This window comes from Pseudochaenichthys georgianus, chromosome 16 (assembly GCF_902827115.2).
Source record: "Pseudochaenichthys georgianus chromosome 16, fPseGeo1.2, whole genome shotgun sequence".
Lineage (NCBI taxonomy): Eukaryota > Metazoa > Chordata > Actinopteri > Perciformes > Channichthyidae > Pseudochaenichthys > Pseudochaenichthys georgianus.
In genome coordinates this window covers 29,876,647-29,894,722 of record NC_047518.2, presented here as the reverse complement: position 1 = coordinate 29,894,722, position 18,076 = coordinate 29,876,647, and the positions used below count along the sequence as shown (strand labels likewise).

Sequence of the window (18,076 nt, the reverse complement as noted above, 5' to 3'; positions counted from 1 at the left end):
CCCTGCAGTTTGAACAGGGCACAATCCTCAACGCCAGCAGCACATTCTTCACTCTCTGCTTGGTTAACCTTTGCTCACACCTCTCCTTCCACTGACCCTCTCTAAAGTGAGTTTCCTAAACTCAGATACAATGGAGCTTAGCGCAGGCCTTTCAGCATGCTAGGGCATATCTATTCGCATGGAGGCAAGCGTAAAAATGAGGAATGGGTCGGCCACAAGGACCCAGTCAGGTCATTTGAGCGATACAGTATTTAATAACTTATCTTGAGCCGCGCTCTGTTAGGCTCCGTCGCTTAAATGGAGCAGAAAATTGAGAGTGTGCAAAAAAACAGAGGACGGACTCTCAATTACTCCCTGGAGGCGGTCCAGACGATATATATCAGGTATCTTCTTTTTTCCCCACAAAGATCCATGTAATGTCTGGTCACATTTTTGGTGATTAATGAAGAGATGAAAATCAAATCAGAGGATCAGCTTAAATTAGAGATGTGGACCTGGACCATGTTCATTATCAAGGAGAGTTAAATGTGATTATCATAAAAGGCCACATCCAACACTTCAATTCTTTAAAGACACTAACTTGGTGGAACACTGAAAAAGAAGATAGGGCAACATGTAATTACAGTTGACAACATTTAATTTAAATAAATTAACATAATTTACAATAAACAGAAAATGTGAGGAAAGTGTTATAATAGCTCAAAAACATTTGGTCAAACTCTCACATGAATCAAATAAGTCAAATAGACAGGTGCAACACAAGACAACATGGCATTTTCCTCCACAATGTAAACAAGGTTAATATTGAAATAAAATAAGTGCAAATGACTCACAGTGTCTCTGACGGTGAGAAAGATAGATTACATCTTTCACATAGGGTAGTGCAGAAGTGCAGCTCTTACAAATATGAATCTCTATTTACACAACTAGAGCAGAGGATCGTATAGAGTAAATAAGTCGTCCTGGGGGCATGTTAGCAGCCGAATCAATATTCTATACTCTTAAAAAACAGGATTTTAGGCATAATCTTCCCCTTTCACTGTTTCTCTACAGGAAAGCTAATATCAAAATCATGTATGACTTTGAAGGCTGAAGTTTTACCACTAAGTGGAATGGAAATAATACACATTCATATAAATAAATTAAAACAACATTAAAATAGATATTGCAAGTGCTCTCTTTTTGAAAGGAAAGTTAAGTGTTTAAGCAATGTTACATATGACCCCCCTCTTTCTCCTTCCCTTGTTTTTGCAGTCTGCAGAAAACTCTTAAGTTTCCGTCTCTGACTCTGAGTTATCTAAAATAGACACAGTGGAGCTATACCATTCAGCGCTCTCCTCTTCCTCCTGCACTCCTCCTCCTCCATCTCCTCTGTCCCTTCTCTCGTTCAGCATTTCCATGGCGACTTGGTGGTAGGGGTGTTTGCGCTTGGTGTGTCGGCGCAGTGTGTTGCGCTCGGCAAAGCGTGTGTGGCAGAGCTGGCACTGGTAGGGCTTCTCTCCGGTGTGGACCCTCTGGTGGCGTTGCAGCTCTCCGGCCTCCCTGAAGCGTTTGGAGCAGATCGGGCACACAAAGTTCCTCTGGCCTGTGTGGATGTGCTTGTGTCTCTGTTGAGGGAAATAAAAACACATTTGATAAAGAATCGGTGAAACCATCACTCAACACTTTTACTAATGCACCTATAATCAGGATTGTTTTACCAAAAAGGGACAGTTCACCTCCACCACCTTCCTCGTACAGTGGTATTTATCCATCCATGTTGTTTTGGTGTGAGTTTGAGATAATGGCCAGTAGAAACCTCTGATTTCTCACCAATATTATGGAACAAAATTGTACCTCACTCGTGGAGATAAGAGTGCCAAATAACTACATTGGAAAAACTCGACAGCAAATATCTTTGTCAAGAAGTCATGATTTGCTTAATCAAGATAATCAGCAGATCTTGTTATGAGCACTTTCATTACAGAACTAATTTATTTTTGCTTTATCACCTTGCAGAGGAAAGCGTGCATAAACAAGGATGCCATTATTCATCTTCACCGACCCCTCCCGCAACCCCAGGACCCTCTTCTCCACCGTCAACAAGCTCCTCAAACCCCGTGCCGACACCCTCACTTCCTCCACTTCCACCTTATGCAGTTCATTCCTCCAGTTTTTCTCGGACAAAATCACTGCCATTAATCTCTCCCTATCCGCTTCTCCAATCTCTCCCTCCTTCTCCCCTGACCTCCCGACTCCCCCTCCCCACGGCCGCCTCTCCCAGTTCACTCTGGTCTCCCCCTCTGAAATTCTCAATCTGATCAGCTCCTCCAAACCCACTACCTGCTCCCTTGACCCTCTTCCCACCCCTCTACTGAAGTCCTGCCTCCCCGTCCTCTGCCCCTACCTTGTCAACCTCTTCAACTCCTCCCTGTCCCAAGGAACCGTTCCCTCTGCCTTTAAAACTGCTGCTGTCACTCCCATCCTTAAAAAACCCGGTCTGGATCCCTCATCCCTCAGTAATTACCGCCCCATCTCCAACCTCCCCTTTCTCTCCAAAACAATAGAACGCATCATCTCCAAACAACTTCACCGCCATCTTCAATCAAATCACCTCTTCGAACCCCTTCAGTCTGGTTTTCGTCCCCATCACAGCACAGAAACGGCACTCGTCAGGGTCCTCAATGACCTCCTCACCTCTGCTGACACCGGTTCCCTCAACATCCTCATCCTCCTCGACCTGAGTGCAGCCTTTGATACCGTGAGCCACAACATCCTGCTCACCCGACTCCAAGACATCGGTATCGAAGGTACTGCACTCAGGTGGCTCCAGTCATATCTCTCCGACAGATCCCACTTCATCTCCCTCAACAACCACTCCTCTGCCACCGCTACAGTCACCCAAGGTGTTCCCCAAGGCTCAGTACTCGGCCCCCTCCTCTTCATCATCTACATCCTCCCCCTTGGTCAGATTCTCCGCTACTACAACCTGGACTTCCACTGCTACGCCGATGACACTCAAATCTACCTCAGCACCAAATCCCTCCATAACCCCCCCATCACCCACATTGAATCCTGTCTGACTGACTTGAAATCCTGGATGCAAAAAAACTTTCTTAAACTCAACAGCAATAAAACTGAACTCCTCCTCATCGGCTCCAAATCCACCCTCAGTAAAACCCCCAACCTCACACTGACCATCGATGGCACCCCTGTTTCCCCCTCAACCCAGGCACGCAACCTCGGGGTTATATTCGATCCCACCCTCTCCCTTGACTCCCACATCCGCCAAGTTGTCAAAATCTCATTTTTCCATCTCCGCAACATTGCCAAAATCCGTCCCTATCTCACCCGCCCCGCAGCTGAGCGACTCATTCACGCCTTCATCTCCTCCCGCCTCGACTACTGTAACTCCCTCCTATACGGCATCAGCTCCACCTCCCTCAGTAGACTCCAGCGTGTTCAGAACGCAGCCGCCAGACTTCTCACCCACACTAAATCATGGCACCATATCACCCCGGTCCTCAAAGAACTACACTGGCTTCCCGTTACTCACCGCATCAACTACAAACTCCTGGTCCTTACCTATAAAGCCCTCCACCATCTGGCCCCCCCGTACCTCACTGACCTTCTCATCCCCTACCATCCTCCCCGGACCCTCAGATCCACCTCGGCCGGCCTGCTTTCCACCCCCACTGCCAATCTCCGGAGCTTTGGAGACAGAGCCTTCTCTGTGGCCGCCCCAAAACTCTGGAACTCCCTCCCCCAAGACCTCCGTGAGTCCGAGTCCCTCACTCTGTTCCAGTCCCGCCTCAAAACCCATCTTTTCACCTCTCTCTATCCGTAAAACACCCCCCCACTCATTTTCGACCTCCTCCTGACTGCCACTGTGTTTTGTTTTGTCGTTTTGTTGTTTTTTCTTAGTCTGTTGTCTACCTGCCCAGTCTATCTACCCCCCCCCCCCCTCATATTGTAAAGCGTCTTTGGGTATTATAAAAGCGCTATATAAATCCAATTTATTATTATTATTATTATTATTATTATTGTTTACGTCTCGCACTCTCACAAGCAATAGCCTCTCGCCCATAAGAAGATGAACGCCACTCTCTAAAAGAAAAATAGTCCCTACATGAAACTGCTCACAACAAGGTGTGTGGATTATCCTGAGAAGCCAAGTTGTGAGTTTTTCAAATGTATACCGCAAACTGAAGACCCACCTGTTTCACTTATACCTAAATAAAAAAACGCACTTTAGAGTTTTACTTATGCGACAGCACTTCCAATGATATTGCTTATTTGAAGTTAACATGTCAGCACTGTTCTTGTTGTCCTTAGTTTGAATCGTTATGGTTTATTGCACTTATTGTAAGTCGCTTTGGATAAAAGCATCAGCTAAATGCTATGTAATGCCATGTAATGTGTTTGAAGGTATGAGGGAGACAGACCACTCTAAGGCCAATATCTCCAACTGTCAGCAACTCCTAACAAAACAATCTATATTGATGAATAGCTCTACAGGTAAGACGAAGAATATTTATATTTGATATTGGGGTAAACTGTCCCTTTAGTAGTGCAACCTGATCACTTGATAAGAGGGTGACTTTCTGTGACCAACCCTTTAAAACGTATTACCTGACACCTCAGCTCCTCAGTAGCATCTTACAGCTCGTTCTTGTAATTAACTAGAAACTCTAAATGTCTGGTTCATCCTCATTGCTCTCAAAGCAGCTTGCATCAGGCTACGCACTACTTGCTCAGCGCCAAATGAAAGACAGACAAATTAGCGAGTAGCTGGTCAACCCAGTGGAGCATTTAGCAGCTAAAGAGACAAATATTTCCCTCAGGAGTTGGTGAAAACCAATACCAGAGCTGAAAGGAAAATTAATACTGGACTTATTAGTTTATGTGGGGACAAACATGATTCCAAATCGATGCTAATGTTAGTACACATCGGCTGGATGTGTATATAAGCAACGGTTTGCCAAAATATCAACTTGATAGTGATAAAATCTCAGAATTGTGTTCACAGCTGGTTTCTACTGCTCCCAAGTGGCTTAAAATCAGTTAATGCCTGTTTTACAGACACTGCACAATGTGTGACATCTGGTGTTATTGCTGTTAATTAAATGATTGCCGTAATTAACTTGCTACTGACCTGCAGATGGCTGGAGCGTTTGAATGCTTTGCCGCACTGCTGGCAGACGTGAGGCTTCTTCTGCGAGTGCGTGATGGCGTGGCGCTCAAGGTCAGAGAGGTAAAAGAAGACCCGCGGGCACAGCTGGCAGTACAGCACCCTGCGGGCGCCCATGTCGTCCTGGGACCCCTCGGGAGAGAGAGGATCCAGAGGGTCAAGGGGGTCCAGATTATCAGAGGAGAGAATGGGTCCAATGGGAGGGGAGGGAGGAGCAGCGCTGGAGAAGTAAAGATGGTCGTCCAGAGGTAAATGTTCTGAGTGCAGGTCAGAGGGGTCAAACCTGGACTCTGAGGCTGGAGATTGGGCCTCAGAGCTGGGCTGAGCTAAGGGTAAGGTCAAACTAGCAGACTGTGGGTGAGGAGAGGATGCTGTAAAAGTTGATGGCTTGTGGAATTCACTTGAGACTTCTTCAGAGAATATGGCTTCGCTTCCAGGGTTGGAATCGGAAGAGCTGAGGCGGTCGTTTTGAAGAGAGGGAGAAGGGACAGAGAGGGAGGCGAGGACAGAGGTAACGTTGGGCGCTCCTGATAGGATGGCAGGGGGGTGGTTGGGGCTCAGTCTGATGACAGGGTGGGACAGCATGGGCAGAGCGGAGGGCAAAGGGAGCGAGACGGGGGCTGAGGCCGCGGTGATCTGGGACAACTGACCCGTGTAGGGGTCCAGGACAGCGATAGGGGTGGAGGTAAGGTCACCAGAGGAAGAGGGTACAGATGACAGGAGAAGGAACATGGGGGTGGTAGCACCGGTGGTGGTCTGAGTAACTGAAAGTGGAAGAGAGAGACCCACCTGAGCGGAGGAAGAGGAGGACACGAGGAGGATAGGAGCGTTAGTAGAAGGATTGGTGAGGATCTGAAGGGGCTGGGGGGGGATTGATATAACAGCATTAGCCTCCTGAACAGATTTAACGCTTGGCTCCGCTGCATTACAGGAATCCGAGTTTGTAATCAAACGTGGAAAGACTTCTGAAGTCTGATCGACACTTAGTGATGGAGAACCAGGGGCTGGAGAGGTGTGAAGATGATCAGAAGGTGCGTTTAGTGCATTATTTACACTTTGGCTGAGGCTAGGATTCGCTAATGTGGCCAATAGTAGTAACCCCATTCCCTCTGCCTGATCCTCTGACTCGGACGCATCAACCTGCGGCACTTTGAGCCCGTCCGGACTGAGCGTGTACGGGATTCCCAGGTCGTCTATGAGAAGGAGGTTTTCAGTGTCTATCGAGGAGAGGGAGGTGAAGACAGAGGAAGAGAAGAAAGAGGGAGACAGGAGAGAGTCGTCCAGTGTATCTGTGGCGTCCATACGAAGCGCAGAGCACTCAACATCCTCATCCTCTTCCACTATGTCTCTGTCTCCTTCTCCCTCATATTCATCCACCTCCATGATCAACGAGCTCTCGCAGCCGGAGTCATCCAGGAAGCGTTCGCACCTTCTCTCTCTTTTATTCGGCAGACTCAGGTCCAGTGGTTCTGTCTGTTCCTCCGTTCCCACCTCATTTAACGTATTACACAACTTTAAATTAATTTCTTGCAACACTAGAGGAATACCTTCCTCAATTTCTCTCTCTGTAGTTTCTTCTTTTATTCCTTTCAGGCTCAATATTTTAATTGGGTCAGAGCTTGAGATTAAGGGAGTCTCAGACCCATCAGCGTGAATGATTTTAACACCCCAAACATGTCTCTCTTTGCAGATTCTTTCCCCTTTCTCTGCCTCTGTGTCATGGAATGATTTTGGCTTAGCTTCCTCAGTTTCATGATTAATAACTTCCTTGATTTCTCCATCATTCTTAACAGCAGATATCAGGATTTTACATCTGCTTTTTTCTGCTCCAACTGAAATAGAAACAGGTCGTCTTAAATGTGAGCGAGCAAAGTCTTTGGTAAGGCTGATGGCAGAGTTTGTGATTGGCCTCTTGCACCGTGGGGGAACAACAATTTTGATTCTGATTGGTTGGCTGCCCAACACAGGCACTCCAGTCTTCACTGTGATTGGATGTCTGAACCCACCACTCTTCCTTGTTTCCTGAGAGGCTGGCTTAGAAGTCCCGCCCACCTCTGGCTTATTCCCATTGATTGATGGAGCATCCTGCCTGGTGGTCACTGCTGCTCTGACAGGGCATGGCTTGGGGTTACCTGGTACAGTGGAGGAGGTCTTTATTTCTTTTGGGTCCACACACACCTCTGGCCCTGATCCCTCTGCACACTGGCTGCCATTTTGGACATCCAGGCTGCCACTGGTCAGGACTGAAGCCAACTGAGAATCCATTTTGGGGCATACCCATTTATATTTCTAAAAATAGGAAAAACAAAATAAATTACTAATTAAAATGGGGTAAATTAGAATAGCAATAAGCACATTTCATGGTAGCTAAGGAACAGAACTAAATCAATATCCTGGGATGGATGAAAAAAACTCTCAGTCTTAGTAGTGATTATTGGGGTCAAGTTTACAAAATCCAATAATCACTGATGTTGTGATATTACCAACAGCCTGCTGATCAGACTGAGCACCTTTACTCCTTAGTCCGAAATGATGAGCGTCTCATCTGACCCATCCTCCCTCTTTAACATCACACTGTCCTGATATGTGGTTACCTTGCATGATCCGAAATTATAGCTCAGCGGATCTCTCACCGAGGGTTCGCCGATCATTCAGAGAAACGCACCGGAGCACAGCTGGGTCCGACTGCTGTGAGCGAAATAACCCTTCCCCTCTCTCATACTTCTACCGTGCACATGCAACATAAATAATACAACGTTTCATGTAGCTTTGGCACATAATCATATTATTTTTGATTAAAAAATACAAGCCTGTTGTCAGGGGGTAAACCGAGGAGCACTCTACGTGGAGGACGCCATTACGCACAGTCCTAGGTCCGAAATGCCAATATTATTATGATCATGACCAGCTCTCGGACCTGGGACAACGCCACCGCTAACACGTCGCTCCGAGTGGAGAAACGTGAATATTTACAGACAGTCGCAGTGAGGAGAGGATCCTTCCCTTTGCTCCGGAGCTTCCTCGGACCTACAGCCAGCCATTTTAGAGCCGAGGGTCCGAGACACCGAGAGCGCAACCCGGCAGCTTGAGGACAAACTTTCCCGGCGCTGTCATTGATTCCAGCCCTGCTGTCAGAGCCGGACGCGCTTTCGGTACATTTAAAAACTGTATTTTAAACTATACTCCACCCATACACTCGCTGCATAGGGACTGGCTTACCCGTGCTGTGGATATTTCCGGAGGACCAAATATGACTGTGCAGTGTAAAGGGTGATGCTGCGAATGCCGAGGGAGGGAGGGGTCAAGGGGAGTTGCTATGGTGTCGCAGCCTACCGGGTCCGACCAGTAGCCATGTTCAGCCTATGAGTACAGTTGAACCTGCAGCCTGCACACACAGCCTCTCTGTGCGCCTGAGAGACACAGCGACGGGAGGCAAAGCACATGAGGAGGATGGAAAAGCATTGAATTGAAATCATACAGTACTTTATGTGAAGCAATACAGAGATCAAACCAGTTTGACATTACTTTATTTCACATCATCAAAAACTTACAAGCCTTAAGACTTGATGCGTCAGGTTCAAGAGAGAATAAGGATCACACAGTGAGATATCACAGAGTCAGGACATTATGAGTTCGGCTACATGAAGGTATCATCACAGGCTTAACTGATATTACTGCATTTTATACACAGCCTCCATGGTCTGCATCTACAGTATCTGCTCAAGCTGGAGGAGGAATACTAATGCTTGAGAGGTTAGCAGATTATAATTAAGCCAGCAGTTTGATAGTATTTAGAAAAGAGGCAGCACATCACAATGTTAGCATAGATATTAATGCAAAGCTGCAGAGTTAAGAGGGGCTGCTGTGGGTGGAGGTGTGTGTCATCGTGACACACAGGGTCATGAGAGATGGGTGGGTCGAGGTCATCACTCCACATCATCAGTTTCACAAGCTTCAATCTCTGAGACCAGCCGGTGAGGGAAGAGTTTAAACTGCAACCATGTGGGCTCTGAAAAACAAAGAGAAGGGGCATGAATATTGAAAACCTGGCAACAATGTGTATCAATCCCTCTCAGGTTCTTGAGACTGACAGATACAGATAAGAAAAAGGACAGTCTGTTTGGATGGTCGGAGGTTTACCAAGGTAGCAGGCAGGTGGCTGCAGCTTCCCATCGAAGCAGTTCTGGGTTGCAGAGAAGCTGCACGGCTTACGGGGGTGTTTGCAGAAGAACGTCACATTTTCCCTGTGAGGAACCATGGCGTCTGTCACGTCAAATGGCCAGCGCTTCACTCCACCAATCATCACACGGCTCCGCTCAGCAGGGATGAGACAGCGAGCTGGGAAAAACATCAAGAAGGTCTGCTTTTGTTTGCTTAAATACGTATTATTTCACCTGATCTTCAACCCATTTAAACATCCCTTACCTCTGCAGAATGGGGGTGATGCACTCCAGCTGCCTTTGGACAGGCAGGTGACTTTCTGGGGTCCATCCAGCTGGAAGTTCTTTTTACACAGGTAGTGGATGTCAAAGCCAGCTTCATATTCAGTCTTCTGGACAGCCACCACGTAGCCCTGCTCCACCTCTGGAGGAGGCTGGCAGTACACCTCTAAGAGAGCAAGAGAGAAGCAGGCTATAAGAGTACTGGAAAGGGACAGGAAATATTGCCAGGAGGTGATATCAAGAAAAAGCAACAGGGAAAGAATCATAAAATGAAGTTAATATAATCAAGTATCTTTAAAACAGATAGATAAGATCTCCTGTTGATAGTTTTAAAGTTAAACTGAAGGCCTGAAACTGCAACAGTGCATGCCTTTTCTTTCAACAACAGGCCATGCAATACCAGGCTTGGTCACAAGATGGCAGAAGAGCACTGCGAAATGTAGCATTTGAATGATGAATACATGACGAGGTTTGACTGTCTTCTTCTTTAATTCACTAGTTTTCTACATATATGCACACACACATGAACACATTGACACAACCGATAAATAACCATCCGTACAAAATAGTCCCTTCACATTAACGTCCATTCATTCTTCTCCTGCTAACGTTGAAAGATGCATGATAACTGACTGTAAAGCCACACACATGCCGTGACACAGTGCACTTACTTTTACAGATGGGGTGAGGGTACTGCCAGGTCTGATTATCCTGGCAGAAATTCTCACTGCTCCCCACAATATCCGCCCTGCAGGAGAGAAAGGGAGAGAGTGATGGAGACAGATGACAGTGTGTCATGTACAGTATTGACAGCTAAAGAGCTTCGTCTGAATAAAAGTGTTAGAAGAAGGTGTAAATGATTTCCTTTTTACACTCAGTCTCTCTCTTTCAGAGTGTCTGAATTTTGTGTGCACAGTTCTGGCTGACACAGACACTTGGACTCGTCTTATCCTGTGGATGAGTCAGTGTGTAAAGGGAAGTCAATACAAGATTAGACTGTAATGACCTAGTTAGTTCAATGGAGAAAGCGTCAGCTGGCAGATCAAGATGAATTCCCTGCCATTCATCACTCATCACCCATCGTTCCCGAACACCTCTCCCACAGTGCGGGACAATAACTAAGTACATTTACTCAGTACACTTCCATTTTGAGCTACTTTATCCTTTAACTCCACTTCAAATCAGATATAGAGGAAAATATTGTACTACTTGCTTCACTACATGTATCTGACTATTAAAGTTATAAGTTACATTTCCAATTTTACATAAGAAATACATATAATACACATGTAAAATGTGATCAATTATTATTATTATATATGATGTTTTTGTTTCAGATGTCTGAGTTGTTGAGTATGAGACATAAACTTCCTACATGATGGGCGACTGTGGCTGCGAGGGAGTGCGGTCGTCTTTCCACCAGAAGGTTGTGGGTTCGATCCCAGCCCATGCAGTCAACATGTCGATGTATCCTTGGGCAAGATACTTAACCCGGAGTTGCTCCCGATGGCATGGCCAACGGTGTGTGAATGTGTATGCGTGTTAGTTCCTAGAGTGATATACACTGCTCTGTATGAATGGGTGTGAATGGGTGAATGAGATGTAGTATGTAAAGCGCTTTGAGGGGTCTTAAAGACTGGATAAAGCGCTATATAAGTACAGTCCATTTACCATTTACATAATACATGTTTGAATTAGCCCCAAAGAGGTAAATACTTACAAAATGTCCCAAGAATAAGTACAGATTTATGCAGCTTCTGTTCTGCACCATAAATAATCACACAACTCCTCACATATATCTTGTGACCATTAGGTAAATTGGACCTATACTGTATTTGTAATATTCAAAGGTAACCAGATAAAACGCTATTTTATTTACGTTATTTTACTGCAGAAAGACTACTCTGGGTACATTTAGCACATACTAATTTACTCGAGTAAAAGGATCTGAATAGTTTTTTATATCACAGCTCTCCTGTGATTAAGTCTTTCCTCCCTCTTCTTCACACTCCATCCCCGTCTTCTCACTTCCTCCATTTCTACCTTAGTGTCCTTTCAGGTTTTCATAGCTCCAGCCTACACACTCACAACCCTAACCTCCCATCACCCCCCTTCTCTCACCCAGACAGGCAGCTGTAGCGGATGGAGGTTCCTGCCGTAGCGTCTCCCTGGATGCTGAAGGTGTTGACGACCTCCTCAGGTAGAGGGCAGGTTTGAGCCGCGGCGGGTTGTTCAGGCAAGTTAGTCTCTGAAGGTCAAAGAAGAACAGAAGGTTGTAGGAATTGGTCCTTTTCTCACAGTTATTCAAACAAGACTGCAATCAGACACTTTTACATAATATTTACGTGTGAAAAATGTCATTGCCTCGTGGTGGAATGTGCCTCAGTACATTTAGTAAAATACTACAATTAAGTACAATTGTGAGGGGCATCCTTATTCTTATACATTTCCCCCACTTCTCCTACAGCTCAGTTACAATAACTGTACTTTTACCACACATTGGAAGTAACTTTGCAGATTAAGATTGTAAACACAAAATCTATGAGTTTATAACATCTTGCAGGTCCTGCAGTAAAATGCTGCTTGGGCACTAATGTACCGATAATAAGTATTGCAATAATATAACTTAGGTAACAATTGTATGTATCATTCAAGTAGATATAGGCAGAAATTGGGACATTTTCGCTTTATATTATCATTCATTCTTTTTCCGTTTGTACACTAGCATCAACTAATGGGTGCCGATGAGAGTTTTAGCTGTTGACACCATCTTAGTCATAGAGGAGTACATTACATGTCCACTTTTACTAATTGAGGAATCTAATTACTTCAAACAATTTCTTATGGTGACAATGTTTTATGTGAACCTCATCAGAGAGAAATGCAGCAACACTCAGTGTGCATCTAATGTGCATCTGTGATTCAAATATTAAACAGAATCGAATGTATGTCCATTGTAACCAACACAAACACATCACACACATTACAATTGGTGCGTAAGTGATGTGGTTTTGCAGGTTGCAAGTAGCAGCATAGAAGGAAAGAAACGGAATAGAACAAGATGGCCAGAGGAAGGATTCCTGCTACCTCATTTGACTTGTATTAAACAGGGTTCCTATATAGTGTGTGACCCACAGAGGCGTTTCACTCGATGTCTTGTTCTATTTAAGTTGTGATAAACATTCTTATGTAATAAATCAAAGTTGGAGCAGGTGAATTGCAGCCCCACACCTATCGGAGCTCACAGCTATATCTCTGTGATTGTATAACACCTGGCACTGCTCATTCCTGGAAGTTTGAGTGCTCACGCTCGTGAAAATATAAATATCAAGAGTGGTGCTTGGAGAGAGGCTGGAGCGACCCGGGCTCCATCAAGCGCAGGGTTTTTGTTGCTCAACACGGCTTTGAAAGGCAGAGACAGCTCTTGCCTGAGGGATGTCTTAGGTATCTGAAACCGAGAAACGTTAATATAAGAATGTAAAGGTACCTATGGGAGAGGGAGAGTTATGAGTCTGTTTGGCTGCGGATGAGAGCCCGAAGCTGAGTTCTGTTTTCACATATCGCCCTTCTCCTGCCTCTCTCCTGCTGCCACCCACACAGGCTGCTGCACCAAACGGCTATGAAGCAGGTATATCAAATTCTTCTCAAATGACAAAACAGTGATTTTGAACATGCACAAGAATCTGATTGAGACCAAAGATGTAAAAAGGGTTTTGTTTTTCTCTCACAAACAGATGCATGCACGAACCACTAACTAAATAGCCTAGAGCTGCATGCATGTCCTTGGCTCCCATTGTAGAGAGAGACCTTATCAGAGGCCTCAGATGGAAGAGGATGAGAGGAGAAAGAGATGAGAGGAAAAGAGGATGAGAGCAGAGGAGAGGAGAGCAGGGAACAGAAAGGCCTGGAGCAGCATGAGCAAGAGAGCTCTCTGACTCTCCTGACTGTGATCTGTCGCCCACACACACACACACACACACACACACACACACACACACACACACACACACACACACACACACACACACACACACACACACACACACACACACACACACACACACACACACACACACACACACACACACACACACACACACACACACACAAACTCTCCAACACATGTGCAGTCCACCCCCATACACGTACACATCGAATGTATACAGAAAAAAAGCTACCTCTCTACCTTCCTCCCATAGACACGCACACACATACACACTCTGTGGATGCACATTCACACCCGCACATACTCACACTGTGTGTATGCAGCTCTGTGCCACTTTGACAGTGATCTGCCGCCCACTGCCTCTCAACAGGCATGAAGGAGCTCGACTCACACTCTAACACACATGCAAAGGACACACACAATACAAACGCTCTCACACGTTCAAAACCCACCTACCTTCTGCCTGTCTCTCGGCAGGAGGATACTCTACGAGAGAGAGGGAGCTGAGAATCATATCCTTATTTCACATCTTTGAAAATATAAAAAATCTTGTAGGGTGAGACTGAGCCCAGCTGGGTTGAGGACTCCTGAGAAAGCGTGTTTACTGTAGCTCTATGGTGTGTGATTAATGCAGGACTCGGAGCTTTAAAGATGACTTTGCTGTCAAGTCGACACAAGCATTAAGCAAAAGGCATATTTCCAGGTGCTGTGTGTTGATGAGAAGTGTCGAGATACTGATGGCTTGACATCATGTACCGCTGTGCAGCCTTACGGCGCAGCGGTAGAAGTAATAAGGCTGCACAGCAGTAAGACAATCTTTTGCCTTTTGTGAGCCACTTTTTAAATCCTATATTTTCCAACGGACAGAAAGTTAAACATGATTATCCCTGGGCTCGGCGGTACTAAGGTTGTAGATTAACCTGTAAACACTGGAGTCTTTTGTGTTCTTTGTCAGCTTCCTCTGCCTTTTTTCAAATGTGTTGACAGCTTTGTTTTGGCCCCTGTGGCTTACATCCAGCAGGTGTGACGTAAAGCAGACCCAGTAGCGTTTCAGTTTGAGTGCAGATGACCTCTACTACACACAAGTAGGACATACTGTACCATTAATGGAGCTTATAATGTATTCATAATGGAAGACTATTATTCAAACATTGTTCAAATAGTTGTGATTCATCTTGAATTCATCTCTTGTCATTTTTGGTTTTGGTTATTGCTTCATCCTGTGTCATATAGTATATTTATTGTAGTATTTTGCTCAAAATACCTTACAATCAAATGTTGTCCATGAGTGGAATATATTATATAACACCACAAACTGTGTAAATATAATTTAAAGAGGCCCTATTATGCTTAGTTTTTTTTCTCTGTAGGTTTCTCTTCTGTGCTGAATGTGTGTGCTGTGGTGCACGAACAACACACTGTAAATATATATGTGCATCCATGCGTCATGCGAACACACACACACACACACACACACACATTCACACACACATTCTCCACCCCCCCCCCCCCCCACACACACACACACACTTTTCAAACTTATTAACAGTTCAACAGTTAAATCTTCCGTCAGCCAATATGAACAACTAAGGCTGTGGTTGCTATGGTGATGAGGAGAATAGGTCCCAGTTGTGCAATGTCTCAGTCGACACGACCAGAGACGTTTCTTTCCTGAATCTCTCTCTCTCCCTTTCTCTATCTATCTTATGGCCTTGCATGAAAACAAAATCCCAATAAAAGCTTCATTCAGAGCTTGACCACATAATGGACCTGAACTCATTCACCACAAACACACAGTGTACCTGCTGCCTCGGTCAAATATCAGACACAATATTACATAAAAGAAAGTAACACATCGCAGCATCATTACCTGTGTTTACATTCCTGACATGAAATAAGAAAGAATATTTTTCTGCTGAACTCAAAAACCCACCTGAGCAGATGGGCTCATCACCGCTCCACTGTCGGTCACCCTGGCAACGGCGAATAGTGGCATCCAAGCCAGTGGGCAAAGTGAATCCAGACTTGCAGCGCACCTCGAGCAGGGCGGAGAAGGAGTGGGTGGGAGAGAGGAGGCGAGCCTCTGAGGTCTCACTGGGGGACAGAGGCCAGGGACACGTTCGACCTGAGGAGAACACAGAGAAACCTCAGAACGTGATGCATTGTTTCTTAGTCAAGACCAATGAAACAGCCCTAAACCAGTTTAAGTGGTACTAATGGGGTTGTATAACCAGCCTGGATGTGTTTACCATGCCCTCTTTTACAACACACAAGCATTATAAAAAGGGTGTGTTCAGCACTGACACAGGGTACATTTTGAGCCCAGATTCTGAGCACAACCAAGATATTTTAATTTCCAGGAAACACACAAACACAGATATGTGCTGGCACAGCTGCATATGCAAACACACACACACACACACACACACACACACACACACACACACACACACACACACACACACACACACACACACACACACACACACACACACACACACACACACACACACACACACACACACACACACACACACACACACACACACACACACACACACACACACACACACACACACCGTGTATGACTCATAACACAATAGTGTTCAGTTTGACAACTAAGGGCATGCAAATGGTTACCTGGAGCCACACAGCTGAGCCCACACTGGCCGTCACACAGACACTGGCGCTTGTTGCCACAGTCCGTGTCAGTCTTGCAGGGCCGAGGACACGTCCTCCTCCGCTCCTCTCCCAGAAGTCTCTCCGGACACGACCCTGCTGTGATACCAAACACACTTTATCACACCATCAAAGTAATTCCCCCCCTTTGTTTGTTTCTTCTATTGCCCTCAGGGGTCCCTCGTAAAAAATGCGTAAGCTCAGGGTCGTACGGACAATTTGTTTGCCAATTCTGCTTTGTTTTTTTGTTTGAAGGAAACTAAAGTCAGTGTGGGTGGCCGCTGGCCGGGCAAACATTTGCCACCCAAGTTGCCAGATGAGTAAGTATTTAGATGGGAGGCTTTATAACTCTTTGGCTGTTATCGGTCAATCATGATTTTTCTCTAAAGAACATTAGGTTTGTGTCTTCTGAGTGGAGTAACTTTGTTTAAAATGTCCTACACTTCTCCATATGTAGTTCATCACACATCATGAAAGAAACTTTTTTACATTGCAACATCGCCTAAATCGACACACCCTCAATGTCCAGAACATTTGAGGGGGAGAGAGGGGGGAAAGGGGGGAGTCAGACAGGGTTCCCTATATTTCATTTCTTAGAATGAAAACATGTGTGCTACTGTATTCGCTTACAACCATGTGACCACAAACACACATGTTCTGAGCTAATGCACACATGATCATCCCAGAGCAGAGACACGGTGTACAGTACATGCATGCAGCACCTATGATATCACCAAACTAAATTAGGTTCAATTATTAATGGTGCATATTAGCTAACCAAAAGTTACTGCAGTCCTAGAATCATTTAGGAAGGTGTTCGAGAGGTGGATGAGTATCCATCACAAATCAGGCTTTCCATGATTATTCAAACATTCAGTACATTACAAAGTCCCTGTGCAGTAAGTCCATTGCATCTAAAACTCATTCATTGCACAGTTTTGAGCTCTGCTAACAAGATCATCTTTATATGAAACTACAATCTACAACAAAGAGTGCTGTGACCCTTGTGCATGCAGGGCTCAGTGGCTCTCCAGGTGTGAGTGGTGCAGTCAGATCTTACCTGGGGTCTGCGGGGCCACAGCTCCACTCAGAGCCCACAGGGACAGCAGCAGCAGTGCACAGTCCATCCTTGAAGCCAGGACTAAGACGATATGAGGGAGGGACGGGAGACACGGGATTTTTAAAGAAGGGGGAACAAAGGGTGGGAGAGAGCCAGGGAGGGGGAGAGAGGGTACAGCCCAGGAGCACACATCTGGTTCGCGTTGGGGAGGATAGAATCAAGGAAAATTCCAGCCTGAAGGACCTTTCACCCATTTCTGTTGAGATAGAAGATTAATGACATCCCTGTTAACCCCGCCCCCCCCCTCTCACACTCTCACACAATCAACAACCAGAGGTAAGCAAACAGGAAATGCTAACAACAATGGTGGACTTTACCTGATGTCATGAAGGCACCATTTGCTCGACTATGCTTCCAAACACGCAGCCTGGTTAGACCGATATCTTCATGTCTTTAGTTGTTGTTTAGGCCCTTATAAACACGTTTACTTTGTAATCTCTTTAAACATAAGTGGACTAACTCAGCGGTGTTCAAAGAATAATGCATTGAGTGACTCTTTTTAGATTTTTTTGATTAAGTAAAATACTTCCGAAATGTAAAAGGGCGGAAGAATTGCCTTTGTTTGGCAATAATTCATGCTTCGACTGCTTTGCCTATCAAAGGAATGCACACAATGTGAACAGGATATCAAAACAAGTAGTCTGGGGACATTTCACCACATATTATCAGGCCTAAGTTGATCCATGGATTAGTAGTCCTCCTGAAATGTGACCTTTGTT

The 18,076-nt window shown here is 45.3% G+C and overlaps 2 protein-coding genes across 4 annotated transcripts; both read right to left on the bottom strand.

Moving 5' to 3' along the window:
* Positions 1-632: 632 nt before the first annotated feature.
* Positions 633-8,366, bottom strand: LOC117460250 (zinc finger protein 236). Of its 2 annotated transcripts, none has more exons than XM_034101543.2 (3): positions 7,765-8,366; positions 5,135-7,459; positions 633-1,607 (listed from the first exon to the last, which is right to left on the bottom strand). In XM_034101543.2, exons 1-3 carry the CDS (start codon positions 7,819-7,821, stop codon positions 1,269-1,271), a joined length of 2,721 nt encoding a protein of 906 aa, XP_033957434.1. In that variant the 5' UTR covers positions 7,822-8,366; the 3' UTR covers positions 633-1,268. The 2 variants fall into 2 exon arrangements, with proteins under 2 accessions (XP_033957434.1, XP_033957435.1); XM_034101544.2 differs by having other exon boundaries at positions 7,804-8,366.
* Positions 8,367-8,680: 314 nt separating this feature from the next.
* ntd5 (ntl-dependent gene 5) lies at positions 8,681-17,506 on the bottom strand. Of its 2 annotated transcripts, none has more exons than XM_071206159.1 (8): positions 17,298-17,506; positions 16,199-16,333; positions 15,492-15,683; positions 11,734-11,860; positions 10,284-10,360; positions 9,596-9,778; positions 9,311-9,508; positions 8,681-9,179 (listed from the first exon to the last, which is right to left on the bottom strand). In XM_071206159.1, exons 1-8 carry the CDS (start codon positions 17,362-17,364, stop codon positions 9,097-9,099), a joined length of 1,062 nt encoding a protein of 353 aa, XP_071062260.1. In that variant the 5' UTR covers positions 17,365-17,506; the 3' UTR covers positions 8,681-9,096. The 2 variants fall into 2 exon arrangements, with proteins under 2 accessions (XP_071062260.1, XP_033958548.1); XM_034102657.2 differs by having other exon boundaries at positions 16,199-16,336; positions 17,298-17,492.
* Between the last annotated feature and the right edge of the window lie 570 nt (positions 17,507-18,076).

Excerpts from the sequence above, each read along its gene's own strand:
- LOC117460250 (XM_034101543.2), bottom strand. The coding sequence starts at position 7,821 with ATGATCGGCGAACCCTCGGTGAGAGATCCGCTGAGCTATAATTTCGGA. Across the intron at positions 7,460-7,764 it reads ATAATTTCGGATCATGCAAG|AAATATAAATGGGTATGCCC; the intron begins GTAACCACATAT and ends TCCTATTTTTAG. Across the intron at positions 1,608-5,134 it reads AACGCTCCAGCCATCTGCAG|AGACACAAGCACATCCACAC; the intron begins GTCAGTAGCAAG and ends TTCCCTCAACAG.
- ntd5 (XM_034102657.2), bottom strand. The coding sequence starts at position 17,364 with ATGGACTGTGCACTGCTGCTGCTGTCCCTGTGGGCTCTGAGTGGAGCT. Across the intron at positions 11,861-15,491 it reads TGATGAGCCCATCTGCTCAG|AGACTAACTTGCCTGAACAA; the intron begins GTGGGTTTTTGA and ends TTTGACCTTCAG. Across the intron at positions 9,509-9,595 it reads ATCACCCCCATTCTGCAGAG|CTCGCTGTCTCATCCCTGCT; the intron begins GTAAGGGATGTT and ends TGTTTTTCCCAG.